General features: G+C 40.7%; 2 protein-coding genes across 3 annotated transcripts in view; one reads left to right on the forward strand and one right to left on the reverse strand.

Annotated features, from left to right (window-relative positions):
• Positions 1 to 27,231, forward strand: part of GTF2E2 (general transcription factor IIE subunit 2) — a 101,637-nt gene that overhangs the window by 22,478 nt on the left and 51,928 nt on the right. The window lies entirely within an intron of this gene.
• On the reverse strand, positions 1,482 to 23,362 carry SMIM18 (small integral membrane protein 18). Of its 2 annotated transcripts, none has more exons than XM_089670127.1 (2): positions 23,207 to 23,362; positions 1,482 to 2,043 (listed from the first exon to the last, which is right to left on the reverse strand). In XM_089670127.1, exon 2 carries the CDS (start codon positions 2,015 to 2,017, stop codon positions 1,727 to 1,729), a length of 291 nt encoding a protein of 96 aa, XP_089526253.1. In that variant the 5' UTR covers positions 2,018 to 2,043; positions 23,207 to 23,362; the 3' UTR covers positions 1,482 to 1,726. The 2 variants fall into 2 exon arrangements, with proteins under 2 accessions (XP_089526253.1, XP_089526254.1); XM_089670128.1 differs by lacking the exon at positions 23,207 to 23,362 and adding an exon at positions 22,054 to 22,074.

Raw genomic sequence — 27,231 nt, forward strand, 5'->3', positions numbered from 1 at the left:
TATTCTTCACCACTTTTAGAATGCATGAGAGACCCTTTCGCAAAATCTGCCTGTGCCCATCTTTATGAATTGTGTGTGTGTGTGTGGTTTTTGTCTTTCTTTTTAAAGTGAATCTTTCAATTCCTCAAGCATGTACACATTGTGAGACCCTAATGCTTTATCAGAAGGATCAAACTCATTCCTTTTTGCATCCAATGCATGGAGCCTAATCTGATTAAACGGTATTGGTACTATTATCAGTTGTTCACTTGTTGTGATAGGTCAGCAGCCAAGTTGCTTATCTTCATTTTAATCCTCCTTGCCCTAGCTTCTGACATATGCACAGGGCAGTGTCATGCAGGTTACAAATGACAGCCTCAATGTACCTTATGTATGCTGCGCAAGAGGCAAGATGGTGGCATCCACTGGGTGAATAATTGCTTATAAGCAGAGTAGATCATTTCTGGCAGAAATTTCTGCGAACACTAAAATCCTAAAAACCTTTTTTATTTAAAATAACAAACATGTTATACTCACCTGTTCTGTGCAGTGGTTTTGCACAGAGCGGGCCCGAGCCTCCTCTTCTCTGGTCCCCTGCCGGTGATCTTCTTCGTGTGTCCCCATAGCAAGCCGTTTGCTATGGGGGCACACAGTGTCTGCTCGCTCCTGAGCTGTGTGTCTATGGAGCCACGCTCCATAGACTTAAACAGTGGGACTTAGCCCACCCCCACTTCCTCCTCACTACATTTGATTGACAGCAGTGCACGAGTTCTGTGTGAAGAAGAAGAAAGGGAAGAAGAGATGCAGCTGTGCCCAGCACTGGTTCTATTTTCCCCTCTCTTTCCCTTCACACAGAAATAGAAATACTTTTCTACCCTAATGCAAGAAATGCATTAAGGTGAAAAACCTTTTGAGCTTTAGTATCACTTTTAAAGTTAAAATGAAATTTGTTGCCTATTTCAGGCCTCATGGTTTATCACACTATTCTGTTGCAAAGTATTTTTGGAAGATCCTTGTTTTTCTTATTAAAATGTATTGCACATAAGATCACATTTTGTTGAGTAAATAGTAGAATGGACCTAGAGAAAAAAAAATCTTTTTAAGGTGAGCTTAGGGTACTGGTCAAAATAGGGTGTGTTAAACGCATCTCTTCTTTTATAATGTCAATTGGCGACAACGTTTTAGAAGGCACTGCCATTAATTCATTACAGGTTTGTTAATATACCGGTCTGTATTCACAATGAATTCTGATGGATAGTGTCTGCCTATCCCAGATTAAATATAATTTTGTACAAGATTTCTGGTTAGCGAAATTGAAATGATTGAAAGATGACTTGTGGATTTCTGGTCTTTGAATTTTTGAGTAAGCTTGTTTGCTTTAAAGTAGGGCACAACACAGACAAAAAAAAATGGTGACATCAACAGCGGAATTATTAGCTTTTTAGAAAGCCATGTATGAACCCATTAGCTAATTGTTAGAAACAAGATTATGTACAATGTAATCTGCCCAAAACATGTTTTTAATCATGACATAGGATGTTTAATGGCCCACTCAGATAATTTGCTTGTCACAAATTTAGGAAAAGTCAATGGTAAAACAGTAGATGTTCAAATAATTCACATTTGAAGAGGGGAATAAAGTATAAGTGGCCCATGAAGAAGAATGTGCTTGCACAAGCAGGACAACATCTGCTTGCGGATTGTCCTTTAACAGGGGTGACAGGCATAGTTTTTGCCATTTCTTATGCTACACCACTTCAGTTTTCCGCTTTTTCATGCTGCTCATTAGAGCTCTGACTGGGTTTGGCTCATTCTCTAGATCTTTTACTGTCTTGTGTTTGGCACAGCAACAGCAGTCCAGCATTTCATAGAGGAACGCCAGCAGGACCAGAGATAGCACAGTCAGGATAAACAAGACCAGGATTACAAAACAGGCAGTGTTCCAGCCATCATGGAATGGGTAGATTTTCTGAACCTGGAATCCAACCTGTTGCAGGATCAGGGTTGTCTCATTCTTCCAGGAACCAAGAGATGACATCTTGGTGCAGGCTCCCCAAAGAACAACTGCAAGAAAAAAAAGAATACATTTTCAGTCAACACATTTTTTATATGATGTTTGGGCTGAATATGACCAAGGTCTCCAGTACTGTTTTGCTCAGTTAAAAACCAAGTACTGTCCAGCTATGTTGAAATGGGTAACCAAGATCCAAACTAACAAATAAGTTTCATTAATTTTTTTTTTTTTTTTTTTAATAAAAAAATACAAAGCATGTTCATAAAGGACATGTAGGGTTTTGATTACAGTGACCTTTTTTTTTTTAATAAATGTAATTAAATTTTCAACACCTTCATTCCACTTATAGTGGTTGTAAAGGTAAAAGTTTTTTTAGCTGAATGTAAGCTATGGATTTGGGTAAAAAACCTATTAAGTGCAGTCCCCCCCCCCCCCCAATACTTATAGGAGCCTGAACTCATTCCAGCGCTGTGCATGTCTGTAGCAACTCTTCTTCCCTCTCCTGGCTCTTTCAGGCTTGGCTGAAACAGCAGAAGCCATTGGCTCCTGCTGCTGTCAGTCAAAGCCTGTGAGCAGCGGGTGGGGCCCAGCTGGGCTGTGTCTGGGAGTGAGCCCACACAAGTGCCCCCAAAGGAAGGAAAAAAGGAAACTGCTTTCTATGAAGCACTTGGTGAGGAGAAAAGAGTGTGAGCAGGGAACCCGAGAAGAGTAGGATCAAGGCTGCTCTGTGCAAAACCATTGCACAGAGCAGGTAAGTATAGACATGTTTGTTATTTTAATGAAAAAAGGGAAGCTTTACAGTCACTTGAAGGTCTATTATTAGGTGCAATAGACACAGATCTGGCAAAAATGCACATAAAACTGATATATATGTTCAAAATAAGTCGCATGCGTATTTGTGTGATTAGGGTTGTTATGGGTAAAATAAAAAGTTTATTTTTAATTGGCAGTTAGCCTAAAAAATATTTCCTCACCTTTTTTTATTATGTGTGCTTTCTTCTTGAGACCAAAAGTGTGGGGAAACCACTGTAAACTACAGCTGATACTCCACTGAGAGGAAATAAAGAAGGTTCCATAAAGTCATATATACGATCTGAATTGTCGGAAATCACATACTGTTTATTGAAGAAGGGCCATCTCGTGTGTATTGGAGCTTAAAGTGGATTTGTACTTTGCCTATACCAGAAAAAGAAACATGTTTGCTGTAGAGGAGAGACCATACAGTGAGGAACAGAAGTATTTAAACACCCTGCGATTTTGCAAGTTCTCCCACTTAGAAATCATGGAGGGGTCTGAAATTCACATTGTATGTGCATTCCCGCTCTGAGAGACAGAATTAAAAAAAAAAATTCAGGAAATCACATTGTGTGATTTTTAAAGAATTTATTTGTCTTGCACTGCTGAACATAAGTATTTGACCACCTAAGAAACAGCAAGAATTCTGGCTCTCAAAGACCTGTTACTGTGCCTTTTAAAAAGTCCACCTCTACTCCACTCATTAATCTAACTTAGTAGCACCTGTCTGAGCTCTTTAAAAACACCTGTCCACCCCACAGTCAGTCAGACTCCAACTACTACCATGTGCAAGACCAAAGAGCTGTCAAGAGACACCAGAGACAAAATTGTGGACCTCCACAAGGCTGGAAAGGGCTACGGGGCAATTGCCAAACAGCTTGGTGAAAATAGATCAACTGTTGGAGCAATTATTAGAAAATGGAAGAGGCTAAAGACGACTGTCAGTCTCCCTCGGACTGGGGCTCCATGCAAGATCTCACCTCGTGGGGTATCACTGATGATAAGAAAGGAGAGGAATCAGCCCAGAACTACAAGGGAGGAGCTGGTCAATGACATGAAGAGAGCTGGGACCACAGTTTCAAAGGTCACTGTCGGTAGAACACTATGCCGTCATGGTTTCAAATCATGCATTGCACGGAAGGTTCCCCTGCTCAAGTCATCACATGTCCAGGCCCGTCTGAAGTTTGCCAATGACCATCTGGATGATCCAGAGGAGGCATAGGAGAAAGTCGTGGTCAGATGAGACCAAAGTAGAACTTTTTGGTCTAAACTTCACTCATCGTGTTTGGAGGAAAAAGGATGAGTTGCATCCCAAGAACACAATCCCTACTGTGAAGCATGTGGGTGGTAATATGCTTTGGGGGTGCTTTTCTGTGAAGGGGACAGGACGACTGCACTGTATTAAGGAGAGGATGAATGGGGCCATTTATTGTGAGATTTTGAGCAACAACCTCCTTCCCTCAGTCAGAGCATTGAAGATGGGTCGTGGCTAGGTCTTCCAACATGACAACGCCCTGAAGCACACAGCCAGGATAACCAAGGAGTGGCTCCGTAAGAAGCATATCAAGGTTCTGGAGTGGCCTAGCCAGTCTCCAGACCTAAATCCAATAGAACATCTTTGGAGGCAGCTGAAACCTGACAGATCTAGAGATGTGTGTGGAGGAGTGGGCCAAAATCCCTGTTGTAGTGTGTACAATCCTGGTCAAGACCTACAGGAAACGTTTGACCTCTGTAATTGTAAAGGCTTCTGTACCAAATATTAACACTGATTTTCTCAGGTGTTCAAATACTTATGTTCAGCAGTGCAAGACAAATAATTTCTTTAAAAATCATACAATGTGATTTCCTGCATTTGTTTTTAAATTCTGTCTCTCAGAGTGGGAATGCACCTACAATGTGAATTTCAGAGCCCTCCATGATTTCTAAGTGGGAGAACTTGCAAAATCGCAGGGTATTCAAATACTTCTGTTCCTCACTGTAAGCCTTTGCTTATCGTCCCCATGCTCTTCTCCTGCACCAAACACCTGCCAACCAGAGATTTACCTGGAGCGCTCAGGTATGATGGAAAATGTTACACAAGCGCTGCCTCACAATTCAGACAAAGAAACATTTGCTGAACAGGAGGGACTACAAGTCATCTGTGCTTACCTTCCTTGTGCTCCTCTTGTGCCCCAGTCACACACTAGACCCTGGAACTTCCAAGTAAGATGGAGGACTTGACACTGAGCGCCATCAAAGGTTGGAACATGCACCTTCCTTTCTAAGTTTCTTGGTCACTGGTTCTAAACTTACACAGAGACTTTAGGTAGTCCTTTAAAGGAGAAGTATGGCCATAGTTCTTTTGGCTATGCTTCTCCTGTGGGTCATAGGAGTGCACTTGGTTCTGCACTCTGTTCTGCACTCATATGACCAATATTCAGCCAACAGTCAATTAGGGCAGCGGGTAAGAATAGTAAATGTAACCACTATCTGCCTTTGTGGCGTTCTGTAAAGTGCATCTGTTATGTCACCTAAATGGGTAAAGCAGAGGTTCCCTGTAAATTGCTGTTGGTTTTGAAGTAGCTGAAGTAGGAAAATGAGAATATTCAGCTCTACATGGCAGTGAAGTATGAATGAAAACTACAACAATCTTGGCAAGCATTCCCAGTGAACAGAATGAACAGCCACCAGACCTGGATAAATAAAGCTGCATTGTGTTGATTGCAGCAGCCAATTAACCAGCTATTTCTGCACTTGAACATGTGCCCAGTTCCCTGTGAAATGAATTGTAGAGAGGTCTAGATATTTATAATGGTTTGTAATAATGAAAAGCAAATCTCCTTTTAATTCAGAGGTCACAGAGATTGGCAGCAAAATCCTTGTTGCTACTGTGCTGGATGAATCAGCACAGTTACTAGTTTGCTGGGTTTGAGTGCTTCATGGTGGGTGGGCCCAAGGTACCTTTGCCTTACAAAGTGCCTCCCTCCAGCAATGTGATGTGTACAGACTTCCTCATTGCTCTGTCACTGCCACTGCCCTCTTCTCTCAGTCCTCTTCTGGGTTCGGCATCTTCTGCCATCTTAATTTGCCAGCCCAGGATGATGCAGTTCTTGTGCAAGGTAGTTAATTTATTCTATAATATAAAAGATGCGGCGCTATATCACAAGTAATGAAAAGAAAATGGAAATTATCCAAGGTATCAATATGGTGATCATAGGTGATTAACGTGAACAATAAACAGAGTAACATGCAGTGCAAAAAACAGTCTTTGTGGTAATTTCTCTCCTTCAAAGTGCTGATTCCATGCGGTGAACGTGAGAAAGGATAAGGCTGTGCACTCACCAGATGCACAGCGTAACTGCGCATTTAGAGATAAATATATCTCTGAAAAATCCTCTGGTAGCTCTTTAAGGTCAGGTCAAATCAGGTATTCCTCCACCCGCTGGATATTGATGGTAATCCACAGTCTCTCTCAAAGATGGCTCTACAGGTGATATGTGACTCACCAAGGGCCACAAAGAAAGGAGACCAATAGCGTGATACCGTTTTAAAAGATTTTATTCTAAGCAGTATACATAGGTGGGGATAAATGAACAAAAACAAACACTGACCATGAGGTAGATTAAAAGATGGCCGCCGGGACCTCCATGGTGCCGGCGGCAAGAAGGTAATGACGCTGTAGCTCCTACCCTGACGCGTTTCGTGCTAACCGCACATCATCAAAAAGGGAATAAGCCTCCAAGCCTTTTTGATGATGTGCGGTTAGCACGAAACGCGTCAGTGTAGGAGCTACAGCGTCATTACCTTCTTGCCGCCGGCACCATGGAGGTCCCGGCGGCCATCTTTTAATCTACCTCATGGTCAGTGTTTGTTTTTGTTCATTTATCCCCACCTATGTATACTGCTTAGAATAAAATCTTTTAAAACGGTATCACGCTATTGGTCTCCTTTCTTTGTGGCCCTTGGTGAGTCACATATCACCTGTAGAGCCATCTTTGAGAGAGACTGTGGATTACCATCAATATCCAGCGGGTGGAGGAATACCTGATTTGACCTGACCTTAAAGAGCTACCAGAGGATTTTTCAGAGATATATTTATCTCTAAATGCGCAGTTACGCTGTGCATCTGGTGAGTGCACAGCCTTATCCTTTCTCACGTTCACCGCATGGAATCAGCACTTTGAAGGAGAGAAATTACCACAAAGACTGTTTTTTGCACTGCATGTTACTCTGTTTATTGTTCACGTTAATCACCTATGATCACCATATTGATACCTTGGATAATTTCCATTTTCTTTTCATTACTTGTGATATAGCGCCGCATCTTTTATATTATATGCTTTTGTAAGGTTTATTGGTATCCTTTTTGATGCTGTGGCTGCTTTAGTTTTTCTAGCGCTCGCAACTTCTTTTACATTTAGTTAATTTATTCTGGCATCCACGGCATGCTGAGATGATACACTGAGCATTGCCTATTGCGCAATCAGAAGAAAATTGCTAGCAAGCAAGGCAGAAGCCTTTATGGTAGAAAAGATATACAGAATCTCTTGTGCAATGAAGGACTACCTGCTAGCAAGAGGAATGTATGAACTTTATACCCCTGATTTGTATGGACTTCCTCCCAGGTGCACCGGCTTTGTGCTGTTACTCAAACACATACTAATTTTGGTAAATTGGCTTCTGACTTAATTGGGTTTAGCTTAAAGAATAAGCAAACCCAACATTTCATATTACTGATATGTGCCTGCTGTACCATGTACTTGCATGAAAAGGTATCCTGTTCTCTTTGTAATCCTGCTGCCTTTGTGTGAGATCACTGTTGTTTGTGCCAGTCACTCTGCTTTCCTATTAAACACTGACCACACTAGGTAGTAGAACACAGCATGTTCAGATATATAGCTGTGCTGGAACTCGGCCTGCTCTTCTCCAGTGACTTGTCCTGACATGCCGCCCCCAATAGCTATTCACTGGGAAGATTAGTGTACTGTTTTGGAGCGCTCACTGTAGCTTTTCTATTTATATATTAGTGTGCTGTTGTTTCTCCTCCCCAGCTCTCTGTGCAGCTGAGAACAGAGTATTGATCACACATAACAAAAAAGGGGAAAAGGTGTGTGTGTGTATTAAAATTTACATACATATACATATATATATATATATATATATATATATATACATATATATAAACTACTTGTCCATGGACTAAATCGGTGCCCCAATCTACTTGTCCAGATAAAAAAAAATAAATACGTTTTTAATCAAAACTGTATTTAAATCGGAGGTGATTTTAGGAATGTCTGGGGCTTTTAAACACAAAATGGGCTTTATGGCGACTTAAACATTTAATATTTTTAACATTGCTCTGTTTATCTCCTCCTGCCCTCCCTGCCTCTCTCCAGCACCGCACCCAGGGACTAGCAGAGAGGGGAGAGACCTTGCAGTGTAATGAGCACCGTTTGGCTGCTCCTCAGGAAAGGGTGGGTCAGGGTTCATCCTTTTATCTCTTTCACTTGCACAAGTTTAAAAAATAATTTCAGGCCTGAAAATTACATAAAACCCCCTAACATATATTTTCTGAAAACAGAGACCCTAGAGAATAAATATGTGGTAGTTACAATTTTTTATGTCGCAGGATATTACCACAAAATTTCAGTAAAAAATACAAATACGTTAATTTTAGGACACAAAAAAAAGCAATAAATTACCCAATTTTTTTTTTTTTTTTGTAAAATATAAAAGACGAGGTTGCAGTGAGTAAATAGATATCCAACTTGTCAAACCCTAAATTTGTGCACGCTCGTGAAATGGTTACAAATTTCAGGTTGACACTTTTAAAGCTCCTTATAGGTCATCGGTTTAGTGTTACGGAGGAGGTCTGTTGCTAGATTTATTGCTCTCATTCAGGTGTGCGCGGCGATATGTGACGTGTATCGCAATCGACGTTTTCATGCGTAGGAGGCCCAGCGTGTCTCCCCTGTGCTCCTCTGAATGTAATGCAGTGCACATCACACCGCATTACATTCTTTCCTGGCTTCCATGGCCAGGAATCTCTGACCGGGGACCCGGAAGTGACATCATAACATTACTTCCGGGTCAGGACTAGAAGGGGAGGGGAAATGTCCGCTGTCCTTCCTCCTCTCTAGCCGACAGTGGTGAGCCGGTCCCGGGCCCGCAGATGGCCCACTACTCTATTTCTGTATCTTGCTAAGAAAACGCACTAGATATTTGTAGTTGCAGGAAGAAAACTGTCCAAAGGCTTGGTCAGAGTTGACATTGATATAATGACACTTGCCAGACTGCATGTTCATATAAATGACTGTAAAATGAGACCAAGAGGGCAAGTGAAACCACCCTATATTTCTAGTACATCCAGTTCACAAGAAAAGTTAATTCCTTGCATTAAGGTAAAAAATGTTTAGGCATCAGTATACCCCCCCCCCTTTTAGTAGCCCTCATTTGATACAGCGCTGTGCCCATCTGCAGCTCTTCTCTCCCCTCACTTCCTGGTCTCACTAGCTTTGCTGCTATGAGGGAGTGGGGGGTGTCTGTCTGTGTCAATAGACGCAGACAGCGAGGCTCTGGAGCGAGCCTGCATGAGTGCCCCCATAGAAAGTGGCTTCTAAGGGGGGCAGATCGGTGGAGGGGAGGAGTGTCAGCGGGGGACCAGAGAAAAGGAGGTTCAGGGGTCACTCTGTGCAGTTCCATATCTAAACCTTTTTGTTATTGTTTCAGGCACATGTTAATAAACTGGGCTGTAATGTTTTTTACTGATTCTGTTTAATATAGATTTATCAGTAGTTTTCCAAAAGGTGCTATGGCTTGGAGATTGCTTGGGATTTTCAGTTGGGCATTATAATATAGAAAATATAAGTAAATAAAAGAATAATGAAGCTAGTACCACATAATTCCCTGTACAATAGCACTTGGACAGGAGAGGGAGCAATACTATGCGTCAATCAGGTTGGCTGCATACGCATGTGTTATCAACGGACTTGCTTACTGGAGAAGGCAACAGTTTTAGCAGAAGCATGACAGTGTCCTCCTGCTTCAATGTCCAATCATAGGTTGGGGGCAGGGTGGTGATCTAGCTGTATTTCTTGACTTTCCTTCCCCAACCTCCCTGGCTGTCATGCTGATGCTTTGGCTCCAGTGCTTTCTGAGTCATCTTCTGACCTTCATTTTCTGCATACATCATGGGTGAAAAACTGGCGGCCCTCCAACTGTTCCCAAACTACAAGTCCCATGAGGCATTGCACGATTGACAGTTACAAGCATGACTCCCAAAGGCAGAGGCATGATGGGACTTGTAGTTTGACACCCCTGGCATACATGTTCTCGGTCAGTGACTCAGAACCAAAGGAGGACACAGCATAGGCATCTAGTTTTTTCAGGAGTTGGTAGTGTGAGCTTATATATTTCTGTTATGATGAGTGTACTTCAATTTATACTTAAAGCGGAGTTCCACTCAAAAGCGAAAGCTCCGCTTATTTGCCCCCCCCCCCTCCTCCACTGCCATATTTGGTACCTTTTGGGGGGGAGGTGGGAGCGGGTACCTGGTTTTGACAGGTATCCGCTCCCACTTCTGGCTCAGTTCGCCGCCATGAAGTTACTTGGAAGTTCAGCCCCCTCCTTGCTCCCGCAGTCTCCTGGGAACTTTCACAGGTCCCAGGAGACTGCCGAACCAATCGGGAGGCGCGACTCGTGCATGCGCAGTGGGCACCAGGCTGTGAAGCCGCAAGCTGTCACAGCCTGGTGCTCACAGTGGAGATGCCGGCGGCGTAATGGAGAGCAGGGACTGCGCGGGTGAGTACATCGCTGAACCCCAGGACAGATAAGTGTGTGTTTATAAAGTCAGCAGCTACAGTTTTTGGAACGCAGCTTTAAACAGCTCATCCTGCACTTAAAATTGTGGTAAAATGGGAATGTTGTTTGTGGACCTTCTGCATCATTGAAAAATGTCCATAGATACTGTTCTTAAAGTGCCTTTATCTGAATTCAGTATATGACTACCGATTTATTTAATTATGTATACATAATTACCTATTACTGTACCTTCCTGGTTATTCAGTACAAGTAGCATTCAGTACATTCTTGAAAATCAAGCACGCTTTTATTAATGTATGCATGCACGGAGTAGGATTGCATGACATTTTTAAAGATTACTGTACCATGTCATTTACTTTTTCTGCTAACACAGGAATTTGTGCCTGACAGCAGCTTCTTGCTGAACAATATGTATTTGAACTTCGCATTATCCTCTGAGATGGATTGCAAAGCCTTAATAATTAATTGGTAATGCATGTGCTCTTACATTGCAGTGTATTTGACAGCACCTGAGTTAGTAGCCTTATGTTTTTCCAACTACAGGTTCTCTGAGGCTTTGAAAACATGCTGTTTGTGTTTCATACTGCTTTTTACATCTTTATGTAGGGCAGCATTAATAAGGCTGTTATCTTCATTCAGAAACCCATCACTGAATTTACTGGAAGAACGGATGGTTTCAGTTTACATAAAGATAAACACAAGAATGGGATGATCAATGTTAAGTAGCATTGACATGAAATCTGCATGAGAATTACACTAGAAGACTAAATTAAAGCTTCTCATACTTCGTGTACTCAGTTGCTGACACATCACATGACACTAATGACCAAAATACCTTAAATAAACAAAAACAAAATCGATTTCAGCTTTAAAGGTGACAGGTAAAAAAAAAATATTTGGATAGACTAGAAAAGAGAATCCCTCATGGGTTTCTTTACTGGCTGTTCTGGAGATTTCCCTTTACTTTCAGTTATGGGAGCAACACTGTTACCTGGACAGGAAGTGTGGGGAAAAATCTATATCAGGGACTCAGAACATAAACACACACAGGGACGCTTAACGTTCCCCTCCCCAGCGGTACTTATGCACACCTTTACATGTTCCCCTGCCATTCTGTTTAACCAACAGGAGCAAGGATGGATAGCCCTGTTTAAAGTGATACTAAAGGTATTTAAAAGAAAACAAAACAACGAAAAACAAAATGCCACACTTTCCTGCTCTGTGGAATGGCTTGCACAAGGCAGCCCAATAATCCTCTTACCAAAGGCTCCTGCTGCTGTCCCTGAGCCAATGAGGAGGAAGAGAGCCAGGAGATCTGCTACTCTCGTGCACAGTGCTAGATCAAAATCAGGCTCATGTAAGTATTAAGGGGGCTGGGTAGGAGCCGCACAAAAAATATTAGCTTTTAGCCTTTAGATCTACTTTAAGATCCCAACCAACTTGTTTAATCTCAAGACTGGTACATCGGAGCTGGGCAAGAATGGTACACCAGAGTTAAGTACCTAAGTACCTGCATATATTTATGCTGTCAGTTATGTACACGTATTTAAGAATGAGTTTGCTGCAAAATGATTTTGCGCTATTCTTGGTAAAGTAAATACTGGTATATTTTATTATAGTGGCTCTGTTCTTTCATGTAGTTCATGTACTTGAATTTGCTGCTATTTAATGAGCAGATTGCTTTAGAAGCACTACACATTTTAAAATGAGGGTCAGTTCACACTGACTTGCGCTAAAATGCATGAGAAATGCATGTACATTTCCATGTATTGTAGTCGTGTTTTGACACACTGATGTGTGTTGACGCACGTTTTAGGGCATGTTAAAATGCACTGGATTTTGCAGGATTTCCAATGACATATCCTGTGGGTCACAAAATAAATCACAAAGAAATTTTTTTCTTTACTTGCATTGCACTGCCTTGACCTGCATTTTACACGTGTTTACCTGTGTTGTGTTAAAATGCAACATGTATGCATTTTAACGCACACAGGTCAAGGCAGTATTGTGCTGTGAACAGGACACAGAAGAAATTATTGTTTTTTTAGGTGTCCTTGCACTGGCCTGCGTTTTTACAGCTGCTCTAAAATACAGATCAACGCAATAGAGTGACCTAGCCCTGAGAACTGCGGGGAGATTGAAAAACTTTGAAGATGCTGAGGGCTCGCCCACAACCCAGAGCATCAGATACAAAGAGAGTGCTAGCTTTCAGGGAGAAGGGGAGGTGGGGGATAACGTAAGTAAAAGTAATGGTTCCCTAGGCAATAAACACCTTTGCAGTGTGTTAGAGCCCCATTACATGGGTAGTTTCTTAATTTCCCAGTAGTTCAGCTTTAAAGAGTTTTTTTTTCTTTAAATATATATTCATAACCGATATTGGCTTTGTGGAGGGGTTTTATGGAATAATACAGCATATCGCTGCAGAATTTCATAAATGGTTGCTCACTCAGTCCACTGTGGATTGGTTGCAAAAGAAGGCCATATGTGCATGCCTAAAAGAAGCTCTTGTAGGTATCAGTTGCTGGGTTTTGTTTTCCAACCATCCCAAGACCAACTTTAGACGTACGTTGCGATAAAAAAAAATCCTGCTTGCTGCATCTTTCCTACATTGTTTTTATCAAAGTGCACGTTATATAGCGTTCAATGCTAGAACATGTAAAAACTGCAAAAGTGTGAACCAGCACTGATTTTGTTTTTCCTCTCAATGTCAGTTTAGGGAATAGCTAAGGCGTTCTACTTTTTGGCATTATTTTTAACAGCTTTCTCTCTGATCTCAGCATATCTGTTCAGAATAGTGTGAGTACCAGTTTGTGATTGTAAGTAATTGTCAAAAAAAAATGTTTCCAGTAATTCTGTCAGTCTTGTAAAGTAGACTAGTATTGCGGATCTCTGCAAAAGTTCACATGAATTACTTTATCCAGCTGTTTTATGCCTCTCAATCAGACAGCAATAGTGTGTGTTATTTTCCTCCAGAGGATAAAGCTATCATAGTGGTTTCTTGTCAAATCTGTGCTTTTAAGGTTTTTGCTACATGTTATCTTCTAAACACCTCTACTGAAGAAGATATCCTGCTGAGACATTTTTTATTGTTTAACACAAATGTGCTGGTTCTCACATTGATTGATTGTATAAACAAATATAAAAACAGTTCTTTTTCACACTGGATCCAACTTTGAAATTGTACGACTTCACTTGAAGTCACACAATTTTAAAGTTGGATGCCAGTGCAGCTTTATAGACATCGGTGCAACTTCATGCACAGATGTCTATGCACGTTGCATCCTGAATCGGCAATGGTAGTGCAGGAACTACTTTTCTAATCCATCACAGAAGTGAGTTCTCAAACACGGAGCTAAGAGCTACTGCATCAGCAGGGAAAGAGCATGTGAGGGGGTTTGAATCAGAGCAAAACACCCCTATGTTGGTGGAAGTAAACAGTACAACTAGGCAACATCATGGAAGTATTCCAGTCAGGCCCCAGGAGGAACGTAAATGGTCTACAACCATAGCATTCAACTTTAGTCATAGCTGCACAGTTTATTTCTATCTAAAAATCACCCCTTACCTGCATAGGCAGTTTTTTATGTAAAGGTGAACTAACCCTTTAAAGTCTATGTTCAGACCATAATATTAAAAAACATGCAGTCCATCTCTGTAATACATGCATGTTTGCCCATATTTTATCCCTTTTTAAAGACCCTGCAGGTACAGAAACTGACTTTCTGATCCTGGCAAAAATGAACTTGGCTCCTGACTTCCTGTTATGTCCTGACAACACACAGCCATATACTGACTAAAATTGTAAAAATGATGTTAGACCTGTCCAGTTGTCTTTTGCTAAGGCTACAGGAAAATTCCCCCCCCCCCCCCTCCTTGTCAGCACAACATAGGGAGAGTTGTTCTGTAGTTTTTAAAGTGGAAACTGAGAGGGCTGAATAGACTCCTTGAGGTAACACAGAATGAATTTCTTGACTGGGTCAACCGTTTTTTGTTTTTTATTTTTATTTTTGTTTTTTTTTGTTTTTTTGGCAGTAAATTAACAGCTATATAAATATTAGAAATTAATTTCTGGGGTTTAAATACACTTTAAAAATAAATAATACTGTAGAGTACATGCACAGATCTTGGTGTTCTAAGTAGACTCTGCCACCTAAGTTAAAACTGACACTTAAACAGCAATGAAAAAAACACCATTTCTCTTGTGTGTACATGATGGTTTGTCAGAGCACCCACAACAGAGGAAAGCCCAGCTCCAAATTCAATCAGGAGGCCTTTGCCCATGAAGCAACTAAAATGGTAGCTGTAGCTTCCACTCATGCAGCCACAGAAAGACAGACAGATCCCAAACTCTGATAGCTCAGTGGAAGCTTTCAGTGGGGACCTGTCTGTCAACTCTCTTGGTAGCGACAATAACTGCAAGCTTCTGAAGATGTATGAAGACCTGCTACAAAGAGCTCTGAACAACATGTCCAAGAAACCTACTTACTGGGAGTTCCAGGAGCTTGGTAGAAGATCTAGTGAAGTAACTACAATGCTCAAAGGCCATGAAGAAGAAATTGAACTCCTGAGAACTGCAAAGGCAGCTTACTAGCACAACATAAGGATTCCGAAAGTTGGGACCAGAGGCCAAATTTAAGAGTGCCATGGCCAATCCAAAACTAGTCCTCCTGGCACTGTTTCAAGAACTACCAGTAGAGTGGATAGAGTTTGACAGGATTCATTGGGAGCTAACATGAAGAAGACTTAACGACCCTCTGAAAGGTACTGTCCGCAAGCACTACTAGAGGACAGAAGAAAGACTCCTCAAAGCAGCAAGTAAATCATAGTGGCTAGATCCTCCCCTTGCTTGCATTGAATCCTGAAAGTCATCCAGTGGACTTGAGCAATACACTAAGCAGGAGGTTCTCCACTGCACGTACCCCTGGATGACTAACTCCTATTGTGAGAAAGACAGAGTGGAACCTCCAAGGTGACTCACACAAAACTACAAGTTCTAACCCTGGATGTGCATACTCTTTATCTTACCCATGTTCATCACTTACATGGGCCCTGTCAGAGACTGTTTGGTCAGACACTTGGGGGTTTATTTACTAAAGCTGGAGAGTCCAAAATCAGACTCCCTTCTGCATAGAAACCAATCAGCTTCTAACCTCAGCTTGTTCAATGAAGCTTTGGCAATGAAACCTGGAAGCTGATTGGTTTCTATGCAGAAGTGAGTCTGATTTTGCACTCTCCAGCTTTAGTAAATAAACCCCTTGGTGTCCATGGATAAGGCTGTCAACAGAAGTCCTTCTGAGGCCATGTTGGGACATTGACTTAAAGTTACTGTTTAGATCTGTTGTCGATAATGGTACTATATAGCCCCTTGATCTAGGTTTTACACTGCTGCAATTAGTAATTTTGAGACAGGTCCAGAAGATGTTTAATTTTCAGCCTTGGATTTTAATATTCTTCTTCCTTTGGATTTTCTAGGCCTGAGACAGTATGACTTCAGCTATGCTTTGGATGCATCTTTAGACAGTTTTATAATCTGCAAAGGCTACTGCTCTGCCTTATTTGCTCCGTGTATGCAGCCTATCTTTGCACTGCACAGTTCATCTTTAGCCATATAATCTGCTAGGCCTTGCTACAATGATGAACACAATTGCGAGCTAGGAACCATTTATGCTACCTAACTACAGATCGCGAGGGCACACCTATACCTGCTTAAAAACAGTATTTTACTGAGCAGGAATAGAGTGAATATAGTTTTACATGGTGCATATTACCATTTTGGGATCGCACTGTAAAATTTGTAGTGTACTATGCCTAATTGATATCCAGATCACTGGCTATTTCTGTATTGCTCTTAGTTGTTTTGATAGACTTTTAGTACAAAACCAGACAAGTCAAAAATGGATGGTCAATTTGTATACCCATAGTATGTTTTGGCTATCTACATCTGGCTAGGTCCATCTCATGGCCACATTTTTTTAAGGGGAGAATTATTTGGTGTTCATACACAGACTACTGTTACTTTCACACATATCTGCTATGTTTACAGTGTTGCCAGTACCATCCATTTAGAGTGTAACGGAACCGGTACCCGACCGCACTTGGGTATATTCCGTTATCCTGCAGCTTCCCCTGTCCGAACACCATCCACGGACCACGCCCTTGAAATCCCTCAGGAAAATAGACAGCACCCAGCTCTTAAAACAGAAAGCCAACTCTTTATTTTAACACAAAACACAGAATATATACAGAGGGCGGGGAAACACAACCAGGAACAGGAAATACATCATCAGCCCGCCCTATCAGTGGGAAGGGCTACAGGGAACCACCCCAACCAACCCAAGACACAGAACAATGGGATGAAACACATGGCAAAGGATATTGACCAACCCCCACACCAATACACAAACAGTACATCCCATAATAGTTGGCTGGACAGGAAGACACAGCACAATAGGGGGTAGCACATGGCAAACAGACAATGGACAGCCATGTGGCCTAGACAAAGGAACACACACTATACACAATACTGGGACATTCACATTCACACCCTGTACCCCTTAACAGGCACAGGGTGGGTTAAACATAATGAGGGGAACATGAGCTGACCAAGCGGTCCCCCCACCCCCAAAAGTCACTCCCGTCACATAGAGTATTAAGTAGTATTACGTATGCTACAAAGTGTGTGAACCACCCTCTACCCTTCCTCCTTTTTTTTTTTTTTTTTTTTTTTTTTTTTTTTTTTTGTGGGTGGGCATGGTGATCTACCTTGTCATTAGGATGTTGTTCCATGTGCAGTTTTGCACAATAGCCCTGCCTGATTCAACATACTTAGCACAACAAACTCTGAAGAAGTTTGTATCTTCATTTTGGATTTCTACAGCTAAGAGTTCTGCAAATGTGACTGCTGTGAAGGCCAACTACAGCTTATTACTTCGATAGTACTTGGTCCCAGCCAGTATCTCAAAGCCTATCCTCCAAATTGCTTTCATGGGCTATTTTATATCCCGATACATTTGGTCATATATGTTGGGACAATTTTGATGTGTATAATTCTTTACATAGATTGTGGCAAAAAAACCCACTTTTATTGACCAAGTGTTTATTGTGCACATTTTATGCTGACCTTATTAAGTGTTCTTGCATGGCAAGACCACTTACTGTTATCTCACATATATATTCTTATTATAGCCAAATTTACCACCCTAACTCCTCCCACAGTTTTTATACTACATAGACAGTAATATACCGAAACGTGCGGATTGTTCCTGATTGGTGTGCTATTACTTTGTGGAACGTTTCGCCAAATGGTTCACGAAATATTGCCGTTTTTGTGGTGAAATTGGTCCCATAGGAATGAATGGCGGAATCTTCAAAACTAGAGTGGGAGCTGACAAAAGCTAGAGTGTGAGCTGAAAAATCAGGACATGATTTCTAAACTGCCACCACTCCCTCATTTTCAAGCCCACCTACACAAATCTTATATCACAATGTTCAGCTATCCCTGCTGCCACTAAAAATGTCCACGGCTAAGCCATAGTCCTGATATTTTTCACAATATGACCATTTGTTTGCAACTCACGCCGCCCATTGACATTCATTGAAACTGCACTCTAGCCACCTCAAATTTGAAGAGCAATTTCTAAACTCCGACTGTGCCTTCATTTTTAATATTTACTCAAGCCACTCCACCCAGTTACTCCGCCCACTTCAGTTGTAGACTACTGGTGGAGGCAAGAACACTTCACACAATTTCCCCAGAAATTGTAGCTTTTCTAGTTTTTGGTAAACAATAGCAATCAAAAGATTTACCCTGGCAGATGATTCTTCAACCAAGGTGAATGTAAGGGTTGCAGACTCACTCCTGAGCTTTAATGTAATTGTCCAGAATATGTAGCGATCATGCCATGTCTATAGGCACCTTATCTTGATGATCTCCTTTTGTAACTTAAATGGAGATGACAGTCGCTTGGCAGAATCAGGTGATGATATCAGCTAACAGTTGGCTGCCAGAAGGCTGCTCTAGGAGAGGGCAATTGATTGGACAGGAAATTATCCCAGTCTCTCTTCCTCTGAACAATTATAGCAGCTTTTGTCTATTCCTCTTCCTCCTTCCTAATGCATAAATGTGCTAAAAATGCTTGGTGCACACAATAGATGCCCTTCAAGCAAAGTGAGGTGCAACCAGTGCTACTTTGAACAAGCACAGTATGTTTTAAGGCTTGCATCCTAATATCCCATTATCAGTCAGTGGATCTAGGGCAACAAACCTGTGTGGTTATGGAGAACAACATTTTTTAGGTTGAATAAAATGTTCATATCTGTATTTTAAAATGCAAGATGGCGCATGAGTGAACTCTTTAACCCCTTCACTGCTGGGAACTTTCACCCCATCCCTGCTCAGGCCAATTTTCAGCTTTCAGCACTGTCGCATTTTTGAATGACAATTGCGCAGTCATGCATTACTGTACCTATATGCAATTTCATATAATTTTTTTCACACAAATGGAGCATTCTTTTGGTGGTATTTAATCACCACTGTGTTTGTTTGCTGAATAAATTAAAAAAGACTGAAATTTTTTAAAAAAGAAGTGTTTTTTTTTTTTCGTTTCTGTTCTACAGTTTTGCAAATAAAAAATTGTCCTTCATAAATTTAGGCCAAAATGTATTCTGCTACATTTCTTTGGTGAAAATAACCCAATCAGTGTTTATTTAGTCTGTAGGAAAATTATAGCCCTCAAACTATGGTGTGTATATATATCTGATCAGTCCTGATGTTCTGACTGCCTATCTCATTTCTTGAGGCCCTAAAATGTCAGGACAGTACAAATATCCCCAAACCCATTTTTGGAAAGTAGACAGTCCAAGGTATTTAGTAAAAGGCCTGGGGAGGTTGTTTTTTGTTCTGTTTTTTTTAGTCATCAGTGCAGTACAGTGTCATCATATAACTGATTTGGTACTGATCAAGGACACTGACTGATGACCGTACTAATAAAAAAAAAAAAAAAAAAACCTTTTCAATTTATTTTCTTTTTACATTTTTTTTTTCTTTTTTACAATTTTTGTTTTTTTTTAACAAACTGTGACCAGGGCAATACAATGTTATCATAGTAACATTGTACTACTCTGGGGAAGTGATCAGGATTTTTTTTTTACTTTACACATTATGAATTTCATTGCTATAAGCAACCATTTTTACCGAGTGAAATCAATTCAGTATGTATTGTTGGGATTAGCGTGATTGGCCACAGCTAATCACATGGGTAACGATGGGCTGTGATTGGCCCTGTTTGGTCACAGTGATTACATGGTACAATCAAAGCCAGCAACACAATGAATGGCATGAATCGAAGCCATTCAGTGTTTACAGTTGTCGTGACCTGCTGTGATTGGTCACAGCAATTATATGGTACCGGCAGAGAGCGGGTACAGTGCTTTGTCATCAGCTGTGTCCGGTGGACACAGCGGGTGACTGATCGCAACCGCTGCACGCAAGCCGCTTTCCAGGAGGACGACATATGAGTTCACCTTTTAGAAAAAAATAACCGCACATTTTTTTGCAAGTAAGAAAATGTGCATTTATTTTTTCTAAGCAGCCTGCAGAGCATTGCACCCATGATCGGCATATCGCAGGTGCAATCTTAGGCTCCTGCAGACTCTCAGTAAAGCTGTCCTTCTACAGGTAGGCAGTTACTTGAGAGCAGGAAGAATCCGTGAACTACCACAGTGCTCACCAGCTCCCTCATAGTTCATTGAGAACTACAAGCCATCAGTCGCAATGGCTGACAGTACTTGTAGGCATTCATTCACAGGAAATTATGAATGATTTGGCCGTGTAGGCGGAGAGCTGCACTGGTTTCAAATAGTGACAGCGGATGCGAGGAGAGGATCTCCCACCCGTTGTCACAGAGGAGGTGGACAGATTGCAGATGCTGGAACATGTTCCGAAAGGTGAACTTATCCCTAAATTTGTTGCTAGAAAAACTGTATCCTATAATTGGTACACATGTATGTTATGATAGTTATCTGCTTACAGCTACACTTTTTCACAATTGGGGTGTGGCTTTGAGAAGGCAGGGCTTATACAGGGCAGAACTTTGCACCATTGGACTGTACAGTAGCATGGGCACTTGGAGGTGTAAATGAAATGTTGTGCAGAATTTCCTTCTTGGTATATGAGAACTGCAATCTCTAGTTTAGTCAGAGTTGCAAAGACTATCGCTGGTCTTCAAGCTGCTAGTATGATATTCGGCATACAATTTAGGTTATAGAGGAGCGAGTCAAATATTTCCACAATATTAGTACAGCAATAGCCAGACTTGCATACCTATGCACCAACTCACAAATATGTAGACAAACCCTTTCTCCAACAAACACAACTCTCATATAGACAATTAAAAGTAACTCTCACAAAACAAGATACTTGTGTGGTAAGGCTCTCATGAAAGCATCCATTTTTCTTGCCTTGGGTTCCATGAATGTCATTTAGTGATCCTTTTTAGTTTTACTACCCCCAAACTATTGTTTTACTTATCAGTTAGGGAACATCTGCTTCTTTTGTTGCTTTTTTACATGGGTGTGGCATTTTATGATAAAGTCCCCTTAAAAATGTTACTGTGGTTGTCTAAAACATTGTAAGATACTGGCATGCACAGTTGTAGCGTCGCAATTCTTGAGCACCCCAGGAGCTTCAGAACTGGGAACCCTAAGAGCCTGTCTTGATGGACTTTTGTTTGTTTTTTGTGGGTTTTACATTCCTGTACAAGTTTGTGACAATACAGAATCTACTTTAAGCAGATTAAAGGCAGCTAAAATGAAGGTCAAGTGCAGGTGAAAATCGTTGGTAAATTTTAATTCTGAATAATCTCAGAAGCGTAATAAACTGATGCCATCAACACAGGCCCTTTAATTCCATAAATATAAACCAGGGTTTGGAACGTTGCCCTCTGGCTTGCCCCCTCCCACACCTCATTGTCAGTCATTGGGGACTATAAATTACATTTAGCAACCAAGAGGGAGATACATTAGGAGACAGGCTAGGGCTTAACATTCCATACTCTGGTTTGCATTTACATAATATAGGGTTCCTGGAACATAAAACTATGTGCCGGCATGTCTTAATTGTCTGCTTCACAGTTCATATGGCAATTTAATACATTTAAAGTTGGCAGTACACATGCAATCAAATTGAACTTTCTCTTTCAAATTCACCAAATGTGTGTAATGTGAGGGCCCACCTATGCAATCAGCTTATGTCCAGTCATGTGGCATCTTGTACTACATAGGAGCTGGTAGATCTTCTAGAGGGTTATGCTGTCAGATTGTAACATGTATGGTCAGTTGAAGGCAACCACAGTTACACTTTAAAATGGTATTAAGGCTAACTCTAGCTTAAAAATGTTCCCTCCTCCCTTTTCTTTCTTATCGTGCATACTCTGTATAAAAAAGATCTGAAAGGTCTGTGTACTTACCTTTTTATGGCCCAGTAATGTGATTCAGCTGCAACTACCTTGTGTAAGTGCGTGCTCCACAACAGCTGGGAATTCCCAGTGCTGTGACATCACCCATAGGCTCCCATGGCCCATCCTTTGATTGACACTCCCTCTCTGCCCTGCAGTAGCCACTTAATGACACAGGGGAGCTGCCAGTTCACGTGACTGGACCGGGTTAAAAAAAGGTAAGTACACAGATCTTTAATTTATATAGGGTATGCAGGATAGGTAGGAGGAAGGTGGAGGGAACGTTTGTATTAATAGTTAGCTTTTTCTTTTTCTGTTTTAGTATAATTTGCCAGAGACATATAATATTTCACGCTTTCATTCAAGCAAATTGTTGGTTCTGTCATCTCTAGTGGTTGAAAATTTCTTATATGATGCCCATCTACCAAGTATTGAAGCATGGGGAGGTGCATCTATTATCCTACGATGTGTGGGACAACACAGAGGAGGCATCAATAGAATGCTACTCCCTAACATGAGAAGTCATCATGATATCCACCAGGGAATGACTTTGCAATTGTAAAGCATCAATGCAAACTAGCTATGACCTGCGAGTACAAAGAAAGGTCAAAGGCTAAATAGGATTTTGGGTCTTACTACCAAGCAGATGAGGTATTGCTTTAAATCAATATCTACTATTGATTTTTTTTTTTGTTTTTTTTTAATCGTTTGGTGACTCTTGCTGCAAAACATTTTGAAGTGTCTGTAATTGTAGATACTGAAATGTAACAGAAAAATCAACAAGCAGTTACAGCTTAAATAGACAAAATACACATAATTAGAGGAGGCTGTCAAATGATGTGCAAATGTAAAAGCTCAGCAATGCTGGCAATCTGCTGTGAGCTGAAAAGGGATTCCTTTAGCCATCAAATTTCTACTGCTCAGTAGCATGTATGATGAACTCAAAGAGCCTGGATGTGTTTAAATGTTTGAATGCCTGATAGCATGGCTCACGCCCCATTCTAAGGAAGACAGGGTCCATGTTCTGCCTGCAGTCTAAATATTACATGCCACGGTCTCTATAGCAGGTGCACATTGCGGCCAGGTTAAAATGCTGAAGATTTTTGCAGATGCCAACATGTTTTGATAAAAAACACATGCAAGAAATGGGTTTCCATGAACCTACCTTCTTGTATGAGAAGCTGCCGGAGTCTGTTGTGCAGCTCCGTGTCGATTGCTCAGCACTGTGTAGATGAGACAGAGCTTGGCTGCCATTGGACAGTGCTGAATGCAGCCAGCAGACTGTTACACTGGTTCATTAGCATCCCATCCCTCCACCCAAAGGACTGAACAACTCCACAGGAGAAGCATGCTATGAGTCTGCTGCTTTTCTGTGCAGGATTTTTAATTTTTTTTCCTGATGCTTTGTCCTCTAAGGAAATAGTCTTTTCATTCCTAATTTGTGTTAATGTACTGTATACTGTGTAATAGATTTGTTTACTGTCAAATAAGTTGAAAAATTAAAATGAAATTCTGAATTCATTTGCATATCACTGTGATTTATATTACAGATATGATATGTAGTCCTTATTAATTCAGACATTCATTTTTATTGACCTGAATTTGTCCATTTTTTTAAATTAACCTCCCTGATGGTATTCCCGAGTGTAGCTCGGGGTAAAGTTTCAGTACCAAAAACGGTAACCCCGAGCTATACTCAGGCTTACCATGCGGCGCAGCTCCGGCATCTGTTCTTCTCTTACCTTGTCCTGTACTCCCGCGATGTCCCTCCTGCAGTGTCCCCGGCAATGTAATCCGGCGGATGCCGGCATCTGTCATCTGGGTTCCATCCCCTGCGAGCATCGGCACGTACGGGGGACAGGAAAAAGTGACATTCACTAAATACACTAAAATCACATAGTAAAACATTACTGTATCAAACCATTTCACATACATTTTGTCCCTAGTGCTTTGTCCTGTGCCCTGCCTGCATTTTTACTGTTCTTATTGCCTGGAAACATAAAAGTCCATGGCATCCAAAAAGTGTCCCTTTAGGTCAAAATCGGTTTTAGACCAGCTAGAGAACAGCGATAGTAAATTAGAACCACTTGTAGAATTGAGTGATAATGATTCGTGGGGAAATTCGTCATCAGACACTGAAAACAATTTTGCGACTTTGCTCAGTGATGTGCAAACTTGGCGCTATATTTAAAATGTCAGTGTTTTTGGTTTGATTATACTATTGAATTAAATTTATTATTATATATTTTTTTTAGGATTATTTATTAAATTATACTTTATGATTTAGTGTTTCAAATTTTATCATACCCGGGATGTTTACTAGACTCTTGTTCGGACAGATTTCAGTGAGTTATTTCTAAAAATTACAGACCTACAATAAAAAAAATACATATTTCCATGCAAAAAAATGTACCACTTTGAGCACAGAAATATGGACATAATCAGACCGCTAGGGAGGTTAAATAAAATGTTTAGGTTTATTAACCTTGACGTAGAGTTGTAGACAATATAAAGGTGTACTGTTGTCTTTCCTTTTTATTGCTTTTTCTAAAGCAGCGTAAGGCCTCATGCACACAGGAAGAACAATACCACTTATTTTAAATTAATTTTTTTATGCCTCCCGAATGCAGCTATACTTCATGTGTATAAATGCATGTAAACACATAAATTCCAGTGGGCAAAATAAATGAATATGCTACCCAGTAGAATGAGTTTACATGCATATGCTTCTAAATGCCATATGACTGTATGTGCACATAATTATGTGCTAAAATGAACAAAATTTGTTTACATCTTACATCCGGGTTTGCAAACTGTAGCTGCTTGAATGGCTGAGCTGCCTATGATGTCACTCCTGCGCATGCACACTGAATTTTCAGCCACATCACCCAGCTCGAAGGAACGGCACGGGTATGCCGTTCTTTTAGAGCACATGCGCTGGTGTTGTCATCGGCTACTGCTCCATAGAATATCTCCTAAATAGTGAACACTTAGGAGATATTATTTTACCTATAGGTAAGCTTTATTATAAGCGTGGTGGGAGAGATGAAAAGTCTTTCCCACTTAACTTACAATGAGCTCCATGACACTGGAGGTGGCCGAAGCAGGTCTCAAATTGTATACAGAGCAGGTGGCAGGGGTCTGGTCGCAATGCTGGAGGGACTTTATTCCTCACTCCAACAAAGACCTGCCAGAGTTGCGACTAGAACCTGCTCTATATAAAAGCTGAGCGCCCCCAGCCTCTTGGACATGGGTGTAAGGCAAGTGGTAGAGCCTTTTCATCTCTTCCCTAGACATAGTGAGCAATCTAACACTTGCAATGTGGGGTGAAGCCCATCGCAATGGTGGATTTTTTCATTAGCTAGAGTAGGGCTTTAAATATGCCATTAAAAGTATTTTAATATATTTAGCAAGTGCAAAAAAAAAATAGTTGTTCATCCAGCCAGATTGTACACCCCTTGAGGGTTAGGGACTGATGTGAATGTACAATATATATGTAAAGCGCTGTGTAAAATTGACGGCGCTATATAAGTACCTGAAATAAATAAAATATTTTGTGCGTTGATAACTTTCTATTCTTTCTGCTTCTGCACTATCAGTTAGCATTGTTCTGCTATCTCTATGGACTACAAAATAGATCACCTCCTACTGTTATGGAGAAGAGGAAGGTGCTTTGTAGACCTAACCTTGTTATGTACACACTTCCTCTCCTAGGGTGACGATGCTGCTCAGTACAGTTGTCACCTTAGGATAGGAATCGTATTACTAACAGGATCACCAGGTGAAAATAAAGGAGAAAAAAAGGATAAAAGAAACATCATGTAGCCACCATATCTATGGACGGGTAAAACTCCCAAATCACTTCAGGGAGAAAGCCAACAGTTGTCTTAACAGATTCAAACACTCAGAGGCTGCAACAGCCAGGAATGTGTGTAAATGTTGCCACTGATGTAAATTTTGTTGGCAGCATAAATTTTAAAGAGAAAGTATAATGTACTTCAGTAATAACATCGTTTGAGTTATTGTTACAGTATTAACCACTTGAAGACCGGCATGGGAAACATCCTTTCTGTCCAGGCCATTTTTCTGTTTTCAGCACTGTGATACTTCGAGTGCCAATTACTCAGTCATGCAACACTATACCCAAATTAATTTTATATAATTTTTTGAGACAGAGTTTTTTGCTGGTATTTTTTCACCACAGTTTTTTATCCTTTACTGTATCAAGCAAGAATTTATAGTAAGAAAGCAGCAACCCTACAATGTATAAAAAAAATCCCAGTAAATCAATATATAAAGTGATAGACTCAAATAAATCAAAAGCAGCTGCCCGTTTTAAAAGTGCGAATCACACTTCTGACATAGAACAATATCTGCAAGAAAGAAGGCGCTGGCCCTTTAAATATGTACAGCATAAAATTCAATGTGCAACAAAATAATGCAGACATGTGCAATACATCATATACAATGTATCTAAAAATAGATGTCAATCAACAAAATGTACAGGGAACAAAAAAAAAAAAAAAAAATATATATATATATATATATACACACACACACACACCCCAAACAAATTTAGCAGAATACATTCTGGCCTGCATTTATGACTAAACATTTTTTTTATTTGCAAAATTTTATAGCAGAAACTAAGGAAAACAGATTTATTTCCAAAATTTCGAAATGAAAATTCTGGTACCGAAAATTCAAAATGCAGTTGGCCGAAAACCGAAATGCGCAGTTTTTAAAAATGAATATATATTTTTTTGAAAAAAAATACTTTAAGAAAAAAGAAAACCCAATATATACCCTATTTTATTTGTAAAATATAAAAGCGGATGTTACGGCTTGTAAATAGATACCCAACATGTCACGCTTTAAAATTGCGCACACTCGTGGAATGGCGTGAAACTGCGGTATGTAAAAATCTCCATGGGTGATTGTAGCAATCGTGCACACAGAGATGGACGCTTTCATCCATTTTGCGCCAAACACTCCATCTTGTATCTCTCTCTCCTTCTCCAAAATTCCCCCTCCCTCTCTGTTGAGTGACACGGGGTCCCTGGATGCTGAGTTCAAAAAGGCATCAAGGCCAAGCAGGAGAGCTCATGGCTATAAACCCCAATTAGCCTGGCCTCCATATGTCTGCGAGACTCTGCTTGGAAAAGGATCGTAAAACCATAAACCAGTCCC

Source organism: Staurois parvus, unplaced genomic scaffold, assembly GCF_062004578.1.
Source record: "Staurois parvus isolate SC_StPar_1 unplaced genomic scaffold, SC_StPar_1.0 ptg000086l, whole genome shotgun sequence".
Lineage (NCBI taxonomy): Eukaryota > Metazoa > Chordata > Amphibia > Anura > Ranidae > Staurois > Staurois parvus.

What these genes read in the sequence shown, in the direction of transcription:
- SMIM18 (XM_089670127.1), bottom strand. Translation starts at nt 2,017, where the DNA reads ATGTCATCTCTTGGTTCCTGGAAGAATGAGACAACCCTGATCCTGCAA.